This window comes from Hoplias malabaricus, chromosome 12, assembly GCF_029633855.1.
Source record: "Hoplias malabaricus isolate fHopMal1 chromosome 12, fHopMal1.hap1, whole genome shotgun sequence".
NCBI lineage: Eukaryota > Metazoa > Chordata > Actinopteri > Characiformes > Erythrinidae > Hoplias > Hoplias malabaricus.
Window position 1 is genome coordinate 4,562,340 of NC_089811.1, and position 12,667 is coordinate 4,575,006.

Here is a 12,667-nt window from a genome sequence, read left to right on the forward strand (position 1 = left end):
TGGGGGAAGGTGGTGGGGTTTGGGAGGGTGGGCCAAGGGGTGAAATACTACAGAAATAACTACAAGACGCTAAGATGCTCGTTAACAAATGCCTCTATGAAACACAGTGGTTCTTTTTTTCGATGTCGTTCTAGCTCTAATCTTTGTGGGTTTGCCGCGTGCATTTTCTCTAGCTCTGTGAATTCTTTTTTTTTATTATTATTATTTTACAATCACACATTTTTGTGTTCCTTTGACACATTTGCCAAAATAATGATATGATATTATAGCATCTCATTTGAATCAACAGAATTGTGGGTAACTACATGTTATAAAAGCAACCAATGGTGTTGTTTGTATAAAGCATAGTATAATTTTTTAACTAACTTTCATGATGCCGACAGGCATTTAGATTCCATTGTAACTTTGTGTGGTATGATAAACATTCTTACATATTTATTGAATGTTTATAAGTTGTTCACTCCCTCCTCTGACCCCTTATCAATTTTATATGTTTTGAAATTTTTGGAAATGACCATGTATCTTCCATAACATAAATAAAAATTGGGTCATATGCACTCTTTGGTCTTACGTTTTCTTACAAGAATCAAGCAAATATATTACATAATTAAAAAAAAAAACTGATAATGTTTAATTGCATTCCACTCTGTAGTTAATCACGATTAATCACAATTTTAATTAGTTTTATTTGCTTATATTTGACAGTATAGGTTTTCATATCAGTGTCTTTTGTTACAGATTAAAGTGGACAAAGCGAGCTTCATCAAAGTGGATTTATTACATTTCAGTGCTGCTTTGGGTCGTTAATTTTAGCAGTTTACAAGACGCTTCTTTAGAGGAAATTACACAATGAAATATACAGGGCACTGTTACAGCTGTTTACTCCTCCATACAGTTACGCTACAGAGCCGTTTAGAGGCTGAATCTCTGCCCATGTTCCTTTCTCGCTCTGCAGTTTGAGTGTATCTTTAATCTTCCAAGCACAGGTTTTGGATGCTGTCAGCTGCCAGTTAGTGTAATTAAATAGTTCACTGTGATTGGCTGAGAAAATATATATTTCATCACTGTAACATATCACTCACATCCACGTACTCACTCGCAGTTAGGAATTGCACCATAAACTCGAATTTAGGCACTGTTTCAAAAGAGGGCGCTAGTGTACTTTACATAACTGACACTTTGTTACTTTGTTGAAACAAAATCATTTGTTTATAGCATCGGGGCAAAAAAGGCCAGCAACATTTATCAGAGAATAACACAGAAGCCTCCGTTACTACGATATTTTCCACACCTCCAAAGTTCAGTCTTAGAAGTTGCTTGCCTTTTGTTTCTGTTCTCATTGTGTTCTTCTGTCCAGCTCCATGTCCTTTCAGACCCAGGGTGTGGAGTTATTCGTCTCGCGGTGGAAGGAAGGATGGACACAGACCGCTGGGGATGTGGTCTGATCTGAAGCCAGAACGGAGCTTGATTTTCTTCTCTGTTAAAGATGAAAGCTGTATTTAATCTAATCTCCTTAGTCTAGTTCACACAGGAGACAGATAAAAGCTGGTCTCTTACTTTTGCACTGTGCTGTAAATAAATAATTAACACCACTACCTGTTAGTTCCTATTGTGAATATGTATTAACCTCTGTTGTCTTTTCCTCAGCTGATGACAGAGAGCAGTGAACACTGCTAAAGCTTGCGTGGCTGTGGTACGTGAGGTAAGAGTTTGTGCAGACACCATGTCCTCCTCCATTCTTCTCGTGTGTAAATTTCTGTCCTCTCTGACAAAAGCAATGTGTTGGAGATCTGAACCGAAGCGGATCTGGTCTAAATCTTCTCGCGGCGGCTCGGCCAAAGCTCACATTTCTCTCGAGCGTGCTGTGCTTTTGTTTCAAACAAATCATATTTTACTGTTTTATGAAGCTTTCGATTTGGTTTGTTCCTCGTTTCGGTTCTGGATCGGCTTTGTTTTTCCTCCCTTCGTATCTTTTGTTTAATCAGTGTTAGCTTTTGGATTGATTTATTTAACGTAATCTCTTCCCTTTGGAGACGTTACAGCTTGATTTAATTACATCTTTGTTAGTTTACTTTTATGTATTATACAAACTTAATTCCAAAATAGTTGGTACAGCTCGTGGAATACAAATAAAGACAGTGATTTGTAAATCCGTGTTGACCTCTATTTACACTTGAGATAAGTAATGTTTGGCCTTGGTGCATTTCTCTAAATGTAATCTCATTCTGAAGTTGACACGAGTCAATAATAAAGCGTAGTGCCTGGTTCTAGGAGGTTTTTATGGTGTTCACTCTCTACAGCACCTGATTTAAGAAGAGGACAGAGAAGAAACCATGAAAACAGGAGCAGAGAAATGAGACGATGGGGTATGGGAGCGTGGGTGAACAGCGAGCGGCTCATTATCATTTAAAGGGACAGGCGCTGAAAGCGGGCGTTCTGAACAGGGCTGTTTACACAGGGGGAGAACACTGCTGTGGGGTTTGATCCTTGTGGGTGTTTGACTAAAGCAGTCACAGATGTGTAAAACAACAGCCAGAACTGTGTCTCACCTGTGGAGACGAGGGAGAATCTGTCTCTTCGTTGTCTGTTTTGTAGCATTTTAAAGGAAAACAAGGTAAGATTTTTTCAGTTTTGCTCCTGAGCCCCCTCTACAGTTGCAGAGTGTAATTCAACTTTACAGCACTGTCCTGAATTCAAGGGGGAGGGTGGAGGGAGGTTCCTACCCTGCTCCAAAATCACATAGTGCAGTTTCTGCAGTGCTGAGCTCGGAGTAGCATCAACAGGGGCTCTATTCTCCAGTGAATCATCACAATGATTTTGAATCAGTAATTTTAAAGTAAAAATACCACCTACTGTCGCTTTAACTGCAGCATTGGTATAAACAAGACCACGTTAAACTTTGTTTTTGTGATTAGCAGAATTTACAGATCCGTTTTCTGCTTTTCAGCCTTTCACACGCGGTCTCCACAAAGCCGCCCCTCCCCCGGCCCAATATCTAGTTTAGCCTCCAGCCACAATCCCTTCAGCAAACAGTTAACACCCCGTTAAAGCTCTGTCGCTAATTGTCAGTAATTAGAACAGCTGTTCGCACTATGTGAACATGTGCAGTGGCTCTTAGCTCTGTCCTGATGTTCCCCAGCTGACCTCAGATCTGTCCTGGAGGGGGTGTGGTGTCTCAGAGGGAACCTAAAGCTGAAACCTCATTTTTCTCATGAGCCTCGAGCAGCACACATTTGTGGACATCTCATCCTAAGCATGTCTTCTGAAATCGTGTTGGTCTCCCTTCACTTCTTCTGCTCTTCTGGGATAGCTTTACACTAGCTGTGAGGATTTGATAGCAGCCATAAGAGCATTTTGAAGTCAGGTGCTGATGATTGATGATCAGTACTGTACCACAGACACCACTCCAAATCTCCGCAAGAGTATTAGAATGGGGGGGGGGGCTTTGTACTCCTCTAGTCCACACATAATGACCTTAAGCTCATGTGCAGCTGCTCCAGAGCTTTCCATATCACATTCACAACTTATGTGGAGGTTATACACTCTATACACAACCGGACAACATAGTTTAACAACTTCGTCAACAACAACTTTGGGGCTTCTGATCCATAATAAATGAAATAAACAAATAAAACAACCTTGTGTGGATAAATTGAGGTGTTCTGATTTTGTGTGCTTCATAGGAAGACGACAGAGACTTTGAGTTTGTCCAATCACAAGAGCTAGACCCACGTTTGAGAGCACAAAGGCGAGGTTAAACGGAACAAAAACGGAGAAGAAAGAGAACAGAGCAAAAACCGCTAAAAGCCTCGCTCCTCACTGCTGTGCGCTCGGGGTCGGGGTGAACAGCGAGCGGCTCATCATTTAAAGGAACTGGTGCTGAAAGCAGGCGTTCTGAACAGGGCTTGTTTACACAGGGGGAGAACACTGCTGTGGGGTTTGATCCTGGTGGTGTTTTGACAAAAGCAGGTCACAGACCTCATTAGGATCTCATAAGAACTGTGTTCCATTGTGGAGACGAGGGAAATTATTTCACATTAAAAGTGTGTAGGGAAGTCAGTAATAACCTCTGCCTCACTGAGGTGAACATTTAAGTGGGATTATAGACCAACTCACTGGAGTTTATTTTTATATATATATATATATATATATGAAGATCTCAGTTTTTCATTAAAACTTATTTTATATAAATTCCTGTGTGATTATTTCAGTCTTCTACCCACCTAAACATCCCATTGAATTAAAGCTGGCTCTATGAGTGTGTGTGTGTGTGTGTGAGAGAGAGAGAGAGAGAGAGAGATGTGGGGAAACTACCCAGAGGTGCTAGTGTCTTGCTGGCACCAAAACTGTCCACAGGTGTGAGTGAATAGTGACTGTGAGTGGGTGAAATTAATTGAGTGGGTGTTGAGTGACTGGGTGAGTGTGGTGCACTGGTATAGGCTCAGGATAAGGATGAAGCAGTTACAGTGAATGAATGAATAAAAGAAAAAGCAAAAAAAAAAAACCAGCACATTCTGGTGTCTCCATTCCACCTTAAATGATGTAGTTATAGATTGTTGCCTACAATGCGTCAGAATGTAAATACAGCACCATTTAAGGTGGACTAGCAAAAAAAAAAAAAAGAGTCAAGTCAGTCAACCTCTGGACCACCACCCCGCACTAAAACGTCCCCCGTCCCCCTCCCCTTCTCCACTCCTCCGTCACTCCTCCATTTACTGCCGGAGGTGGAACGCGCGGTGATCTCACTTTACTCGGCGCGCACCAGCGGAGAGGAGCGCGCTCACGGAGTGATCAGAGACAGCGAGAGGTGGGGGGGCGCCACGGGGCCGTTTGCGTCACGGCGTGGTCGAGGTAGGGGTCGAGGCTGTTGCTTTTGGGTGAGAAGCGAGGGAGGGTTGTGACGCACCGTGAAGGTGGACCGTGTCTTTTTGGGTGTCCTTTTCTTGCGTCTCCATGCGCGTAGTACCCGGAGGCACGCGCCCTGGGACCGTGTGAGAGGGTGAGGGGTGTGTTCTGTGTTTTTTAAAAGACAGAAGAGGAAGGGAAACGCGGCTGCAATCACAGAGCTTGGAGAGGGTGCGCGTAACACTCAGAGACCACTTTTACCAGGGGACACTCGCTCTCTCGCATCAGGTCTGCTTCTGGCGAACCAAGGGGGATTGGAAAAGACACGAAGAGGGGCTGATTATATATCTGGGGAGGTCTTTGTAGTTCGGGAAGGTTACTTTAAAACGCTTTGATCTGCTCTTTGATCTCCAGGACTGTTTGTTTTTGTCCTGGCGCGAGAAAGGACAGTGCTTTTGGCACAGCCCTCTCTCTATCTCTCACTGTGCCTGATCACCAGCATTGCTTGTCCTCCAGGGAAAGGAAGCGGGGGCTGAATTATGATACGTTAATACATGTATTCTGAGAAAGCCCCTTTTTATATCTGCTCCCAGACCCCCAGGACGGAGAGGGCTTGACTAGATCTCTCTGCTCAGTGGTCTCCAGGATCGCTTCTCTCTCCACAGGGACAGAAAGGGTTAAATACCGCAAAGCCTCTCTTAGACAGTCGTCTGATCGACCCCCCGGACTATCTCCCCCTGGAACAGAAGGTGGTCCCCAGCATGTTCTCTCCCGCCCGTCTCCTGTGCGCGCTGGCGCTGGTGGGCGCGCAGTACCTGGGGGGCGCCTCCGCCGCCTCCTGCGAGCCCGTGCGCATCCCCATGTGCCGCTCCATGCCCTGGAACATGACGAAGATGCCCAACCACCTGCACCACAGCACTCAGGCCAACGCCGTGCTCGCCATCGAGCAGTTCGAGGGGCTGCTGGGTACGCGCTGTAGCGCGGACCTGCTCTTCTTCCTCTGCGCCATGTACGCGCCCATCTGCACCATCGACTTCCAGCACGACCCCATCAAGCCCTGCAAGGCCGTGTGCGAGCGCGCCAAGTGCGGCTGCGAGCCCGTCATGAAGCGCTATAACCACACCTGGCCCGAGAGCCTCGCCTGCGAGGAGCTGCCCGTGTACGACCGGGGCGTCTGCATCTCCCCCGAGGCCATCGTCAAAGCCGAGGGACCAGGTAAAAAAAAAAATAATTAAATGAAGGACACAGGAGAAAAAGAGGATATATTATTATTATTATTATTATTATTACAAGTGAATTATTATTTGTAGCAGCAGTTATAGGAGCCGTACTTGTAGCTATAGCACTACCATTCTCATAACTAATTTAGTTGTAGTAGCATTCTTATTCATATTCATATTATTAATATTAATAGCCGTGGTGAGCCATAAATTGTTGCTTTCCAAAGAAAAACGTGCCTTTCTATTTTTGAGGATGTTTAATTTACTGCATCCTTTAAACACAGCAGTTGTTCTTCACACTGTGTGAAAAGTTCATGTTGAATGGACCAATAGAAATGTTCCAATTTTACTTGGGATTAAATCTTTTTACATAGACTTCCATTGAAAGCAAACAATGTATTTTTCTTTTTATATAAATATAATAATTTGGAGATACATGTTTTTCTTTGGAAAGTGATGAAATGTTAGTCACAGTATAATACACACACACTAATTATAACAGAAATAGCAACGTTCTCAGTAGAGTAAAAACAAGTGGTAGTAGCACGATCGGTATCACACACTCTTAGTAGTAGGAATAGTACTGTTAGTAGTAATAATAATATTTGAAAAAGTACTGTTAGTAGTAATAGTACGGCTAGTAGGATTAGTAATAGTACTTTAAGTAGTAATAGTACGCTTAGTAGTAGTAGTAGTAGTAGTAGTAATAGTACCATTATTAGTAGTAGTAATAGTACTTTTAGTAATAGTGTTGTTAGTAGTAATAGTACTGTTGGTATTAGTAATAGTAGCACTACTTTTAGTAGTATTAATAATAGTATTGTTGTTAGCGGTATTAATAGTACTACCATTAATAGTAATAGTACTGTTGATAGTAATAGTAACAGTATTCTTAGTAGTAGTAGTAGTAGTAATAGCAATAGTACTAGTAGTAATACTGTTTGTAGCAATAGTAACAGTGCTGTTAGTAGTAGTAGTAGTAATAGTAGTAGTACTGATATTAATGGTAGTGATAGTAATAATGCTAGTAGTAGCAATTGTCATAATAGTACTAGTGCTGATAATAGTAATAGGTAGTAGGAATAATATTATTACTACTACTACCAGTATTATTATTAGTAGTAGTAGTTTTATTACTGTATCAATGGTCATAGCAGTAGTAGTTACTGCTTAGTTATTAGTAATATTAGTTATTATTATCAGGGTCAGGGTGTTAGTGTTATTAGTTGTTGTCCCTGGCCTGACTAGTACTCGTTGTTGTATTAGATGTATTAAACTAATCTTTATTAGTGTTAGTTTCAGCAGTGGTGTTAACTCTAGTGTTTAGCTGCTATTGTGTACTGTTGTGTGCAGAAGTGTGTGTGCCCTGCTCTACAGTCTGTGTGGAGTGTTTACGTTCCCTGAAGAGAACACACTTTAATGTGGCATATATATATATATTAATTACAGCGGGAGGCTTCTGTGCTGTGTGTGTGTGTGTGTGTGTGTTTTACTTATAAATGTGCCATTATTTTACATATTTATTTTAATCTGAACGTGTTTAATTCACAAACGAAGAGCGCGTGTTAAAATGTGCTGAAGTGTTTTCATGCGTGTGTTCAGCAGACCACGGCTGTAGTGGTGATTTGGCCGGGCGTGACTATACCTTTATACACCACTGAGAGCAGTTTAAATGTTGGATTAGTGGCAGTAGATCTTTGTTTATGTATTGTATGTAATTATGTATGTGCTTTTTAGTTTGTATAATATCATCACTAGTTGCAGTAGTAACAATTGTAGCTGTTGCAGATTTATTATTAATTTTAATACATATTATTTTACTAATTTTATGCTGCTTATGTACATTGTCTCTAACAGGTTGGTATTAGTAAATTTAATACATTTATTCGTTTAATTATCATTCAAATACAACTCAGACTGTGGTGTTTAAAAGTTGATATTTCTCTCTTAAAGACGCCTACAATCAAGACCCTTCTAAATGCAACCCTGGTAAGACCCTGCTGTTTTTCTCCTGTATCTGTCGCCCTGCTGTGGCGTGACCAAAGGGCAAAGAGAAGTAAAGTAGTACTTTTAAAGGGAACGTGGGCTGGGGCTGAATTTGCCGTAATTAGGGCACAAACATGATCATAAGACTCAGAAAGTGTAAGATGATCTCGCCCCTGAGCCGCTCAGGTCTGGACTGACCAGGTCCTGAGGAGGGGTTGGGGGGGGGGGGTAGTGGTGGTGGTGGTGGTCCGAATACTTTTGGGTGAAACCCTAAACTCACTTCTCCTCTGTTACAGAGGCGAACCCAGACTTCCCCATGGACTCCAACAACGGAAACTGTAAAGGAGACAGTGGTATTTTACACAACTTCTATTTCTCATTCCTTCCCCCCCACACACACACACACACACACACAGACACACACACACACACAGTGCTTCTCTCCATTTAAACACAGGGATTTGATGTTTTTGTTGTTTATACACATGTATAGAGAGGTATGAAAGAGGAGTTATAAAGAGTACACAGTCGTTTATAACCTCAGGTTATGAGGGTCTTTAGAGCTGTGTTAATGGACGTGTTTAAAGAGATTTTATTCAGTGTAATTTTGATGCGTTTCTATTGGTCCGTTCATCGTGTTCAAAAGCCACAAACATGGACGTGCATGTTTTTAATTGGACAGTATTTAATTCAGTATATAGTTCACTCCACTGGTCCTCATTTTGTAAGACTTTCTAATACATCCTCCACAGAGAAAACACATCACACGCCCCCAAATTCAGCGAATGAGCAGTGACCGTCCCTGACACTGCGCTGAGAAAGTGAACACTATTAGTTTTCACTTACAAAAGCAAGCGGGGCCTAGCTGTGTATAATTCACATTCTCTTTCACATTACAGATAAACAGTGAGAGAGAGAGATCAGTTCTGCTGTGGACTGATGAACACCCGGGGTGTTTCTAGACTACCTTCTTGTACTGGGGCACACACAGAGTTAGAGGGGCACTGCTGCACCACTCTGTTAAGCACTTATCATTAACCGGGGGATATTCAGCGATGGATGAGAAATGAAGAATAAATCAGCACTAAATAAATGTGCATTCATTGCATTCCTTTTTTTTTCATGTGCATTTTCTTGTACAAATACAAACAGGAACTGTATAAATTTCTGCCAAAACTGCATCCACTTTCCTCTGACGTACACAGAGCACAGAGCAGAGCAAGTGTAACTTGTCTGTAAGTTTTTATTCACTGTTTGAATTACCTCAGAAACTCATTTGTAACTGGAGTCGTTTAGTTTTGTAGCGCATTCGCTCAGGGTTTACTTTCATGCAGTTAGCTCACTGAGGTTCACTGAGGTGTGAGACGTGTGTGTAATTAGATTCCTAATTTAAAACATGGTCTAGAGTTGATCGATTCGAGCATGATCTTGAGAAGTTAATTTTGGGTGGTGTTACCTGCTCTTCACATTATTTTCTGTGGCCAGCGACTGTGTCAGAACCTAGGGAGTTTACACAGTTATAAGCCTCTACAACCAAATCCTTTAGCTCCGATCCATCCGTGCCTCGTCTGTTGTGTGACTGATTTACTCTGAAATATTTACAAATGCCCGTTACATAGCAAAGCAGAGCTTTTGGAAAGACACAGGGGCATTATGGGAAATGTAGTGCTTGTAGTGAGTGTGTGGGGCGTGCCCTGTATTTCTTCTCAGTCGTCCGGGATATAATTTTACCACCACGATTTTAGAGGGTCACAGTAACATTTCCCTGGAGCACATTCACCAATAAATTTGCTCTAATGAACCCCTCGGTGTGGACTTGATGTAAGCTGTAAGTTAGTATTTCAGTCTGTTTATAGATAAGTCGTAACATGTCTGCGTGTGTTCTCTGTGTTTTCAGATCACTGCAAGTGCAAGTCTGTGAAAGCGGCTCAGAAAACCTCATAAAGAACAATTATAACTACGGTACGTCTTCCTATCACTTAAAGAACGCTAAGCCATTTTCTAACCTTAAAATTACAGCTTCAAAATCATTGTGATTGCTCTACTGAGCTGTAATATGGAGAATAGAGCCTCTGTCATTGCTACTTCGGACTCAGCACTGCAGATTCTGCAGTGCTATGTTACTGTTGGAGGAGGGTAGGAACCACCCCCTTCTTCTTCTAACCCTCCCACTGATTTCATGCCAGTGCTGTAAAAAGCAATTACACTAGGTCCAGGAGCACAAACCCAAATTCTTACCTAGTGTTGTTTTAAAGAAGATGTCTACGATTGTGGGGAAACGTTTCTCTGGTTTGTTTACGTTCAGGAGCTCTGTGTTTTTTAAGGTGGAACAGTATGTTGTCTGTAAGTTTTTATTCACTGTTTGAATTACCTCAGAAACTCTGGAGTCGTTTAGTTTTGTAGCGCGTTCGCTCAGGGTTTACTTTCATGCAGTTAGCGCTATCGCAAATTTAGAGTCAGTTACATCAACAGCAACAACATGTCAATAATACCCACCAATGAAGCAGGAGTAGAGCACATCCTCATCTCAGTTCGTGCTTTTCAACATCTGGAGGTCCTTTATTGTCTAAAATGCTCCAAATGGTGCTTTCCGCCGTATACAGAGAGAGAAGACCTACTGAGACACTTTACACTATACAAACGAATTCATAATGTATCCGGAATAATTCCTAATAGTTTATTCGTAATTAATATCAGATTCTGATATTTCATTGACCCCCCAGTGATCCGCGCAAAAGTGAAGGAGGTAAGGCACCGTAACCATGACATCAGCGCCGTGGTGAAGTGAAGGACGTGCTGAAGGTCGTCTCTGGTGAACATTCCCCGGGAAACGGTCACTCTGCACTACAGCTCCAGCTGCTTCTGCCCCCCTCTCAACCTCAACGAGGAATACCTCATCATGGGCTACGAGAACGAGGAGCGCTCCAGGTAACGTCCTCCTCAGACCGCTTCAATAAAAACAGTTCCACAGGGACGAGGGAGTGCTACACGGTGAGCCCTGAGTCCCTGAGATCGGTTCTAAGACTAAATCAAGGCAAGGTTCATACTCTCATCGGGTTCATTGACTTAATACGTGCTCCTTTTTGTTCTGTGTTTGATTTCAAATTATTAAAACACAGTGAAATCAAAGTGTCAGCCTCCCCTTTCACAGGTTAAGCCTAAACCTAGTGTTTTCAACCGACAAACTCGATTGTATTTCGTAAAATTAACTATAACACACTCCAAAAAAATTGGGACAGATGTGGGTTTCCCGCTGTTGCACTTTTCTATTTACTGACACTCTTTAAATGTTTGTGAACGGAGGAGAGTATTGCTAGTGGATTTATATCTTCAGCTGCTCAAAGCTCCATGGTGTAATTCCCTGACATGGCAATACATCAGCACGACGGCGTCTTATGAAGTGCCATCTGAGGCTCGAAGGTCAGCCTTGCCCTACACAGACTGAGATCTCTCTGGGTTCCTGAGTACGCTGTAGATATTCGGCCCTAAGTGGTCTTTGGTGGATGCCCTTTTAACACATTTTTATATTCTATTGCTCACAGTGAAATGATTCCAAACAAAGGAACTGAATCTTTTATAAACGATTCCGCTGCTATTTTGCCTCTGTGGCTAATTTTTATGAATGTTTTGCTGGCGTCAGATTCCAAATGTATTTATACAATCTGTATTTTATAAACACAACACTGGACATCTGTTCTTTGTGAATATTTTTATTAAATTAAGCTGCAGGAGAATGAATACCTCACAAATGATTGTTTCTACTGCATTTTATGAAACACCAGACTTTCCAGAAATGGAAGGCTATGACAGTTACATAATACAATTAGCGCAGGTCAATATCACATTCAGAATTTGTACAAACAGGTTGTAAACTCGTTATTAGTAACAATTACGGTATTACTTACTATTATTATTATTATTATTATTGTGGCTCTTTTGCAGATTGCTGCTCATCGATGGCTCCATTGCACAGAAGTGGAAGGATCGGTTAGGAACCAAAGTGAAGGTACCACAGACTGGGTTTGTGAATGGACCAGTGTCTTTCAGAGCCTCAGTCTGCTGTGTAATGGAGGACTAAGACGCTTGTTTACCATGTTATATCTTTATGTGAAGAGATGACCATCTGCATTATCACATTATTCACAAATGAACAAACACTAACTCTAAAGGGCACTAAGATGTTATAAAGCTGGAATAACACTTAGGTTTTTTTTTAAAAAATAATTATATTTAAGCAACATGTTTTTATTGATGTGATGGTGATTTCAGAGCCTTCTAGGGTTCTTCCGCAGCTGAGGTCCACTGCAGCTGAGGTTGTGTTGGGGCCGGATGGACAGAGATGAGGGTAGACAGTCAGACTCTGGATGAAGCAGTTAAAATCACACTTTTCGACTGGTCTAATCCAGTTTTGCATCTGAAATGAAGGGTTTAATCAGGGGTCTGTCCCACTCTGATCTTCTGAGAAGGATTTACACTAGACGCTAAAACACTGCTGTGAGATCAGGGTTGTTCTGCACCGATGCATCTCAGAGGGAGCTCCATCACTCCAGATAGTGCCGTTTTACAGCTCTGTGTGTGTGTGTGTGTGTGGTGGGGTGGGGTGGGGGTGGATATAA

At 41.9% G+C, this 12,667-nt stretch overlaps 1 protein-coding gene across 1 annotated transcript; it reads left to right on the top strand.

The window, feature by feature from the left end:
- Positions 1–4,771: 4,771 nt before the first annotated feature.
- Positions 4,772–12,165, top strand: frzb (frizzled related protein). Its single transcript, XM_066641091.1, is given in 7 exon segments — positions 4,772–6,060; positions 8,019–8,054; positions 8,348–8,404; positions 9,949–9,987; positions 9,990–10,013; positions 10,775–10,979; positions 11,994–12,165. Coding segments are annotated over 7 exon segments (951 nt in total). The 5' UTR covers positions 4,772–5,606; the 3' UTR covers positions 12,130–12,165.
- The last annotated feature ends 502 nt before the right edge of the window (positions 12,166–12,667 follow it).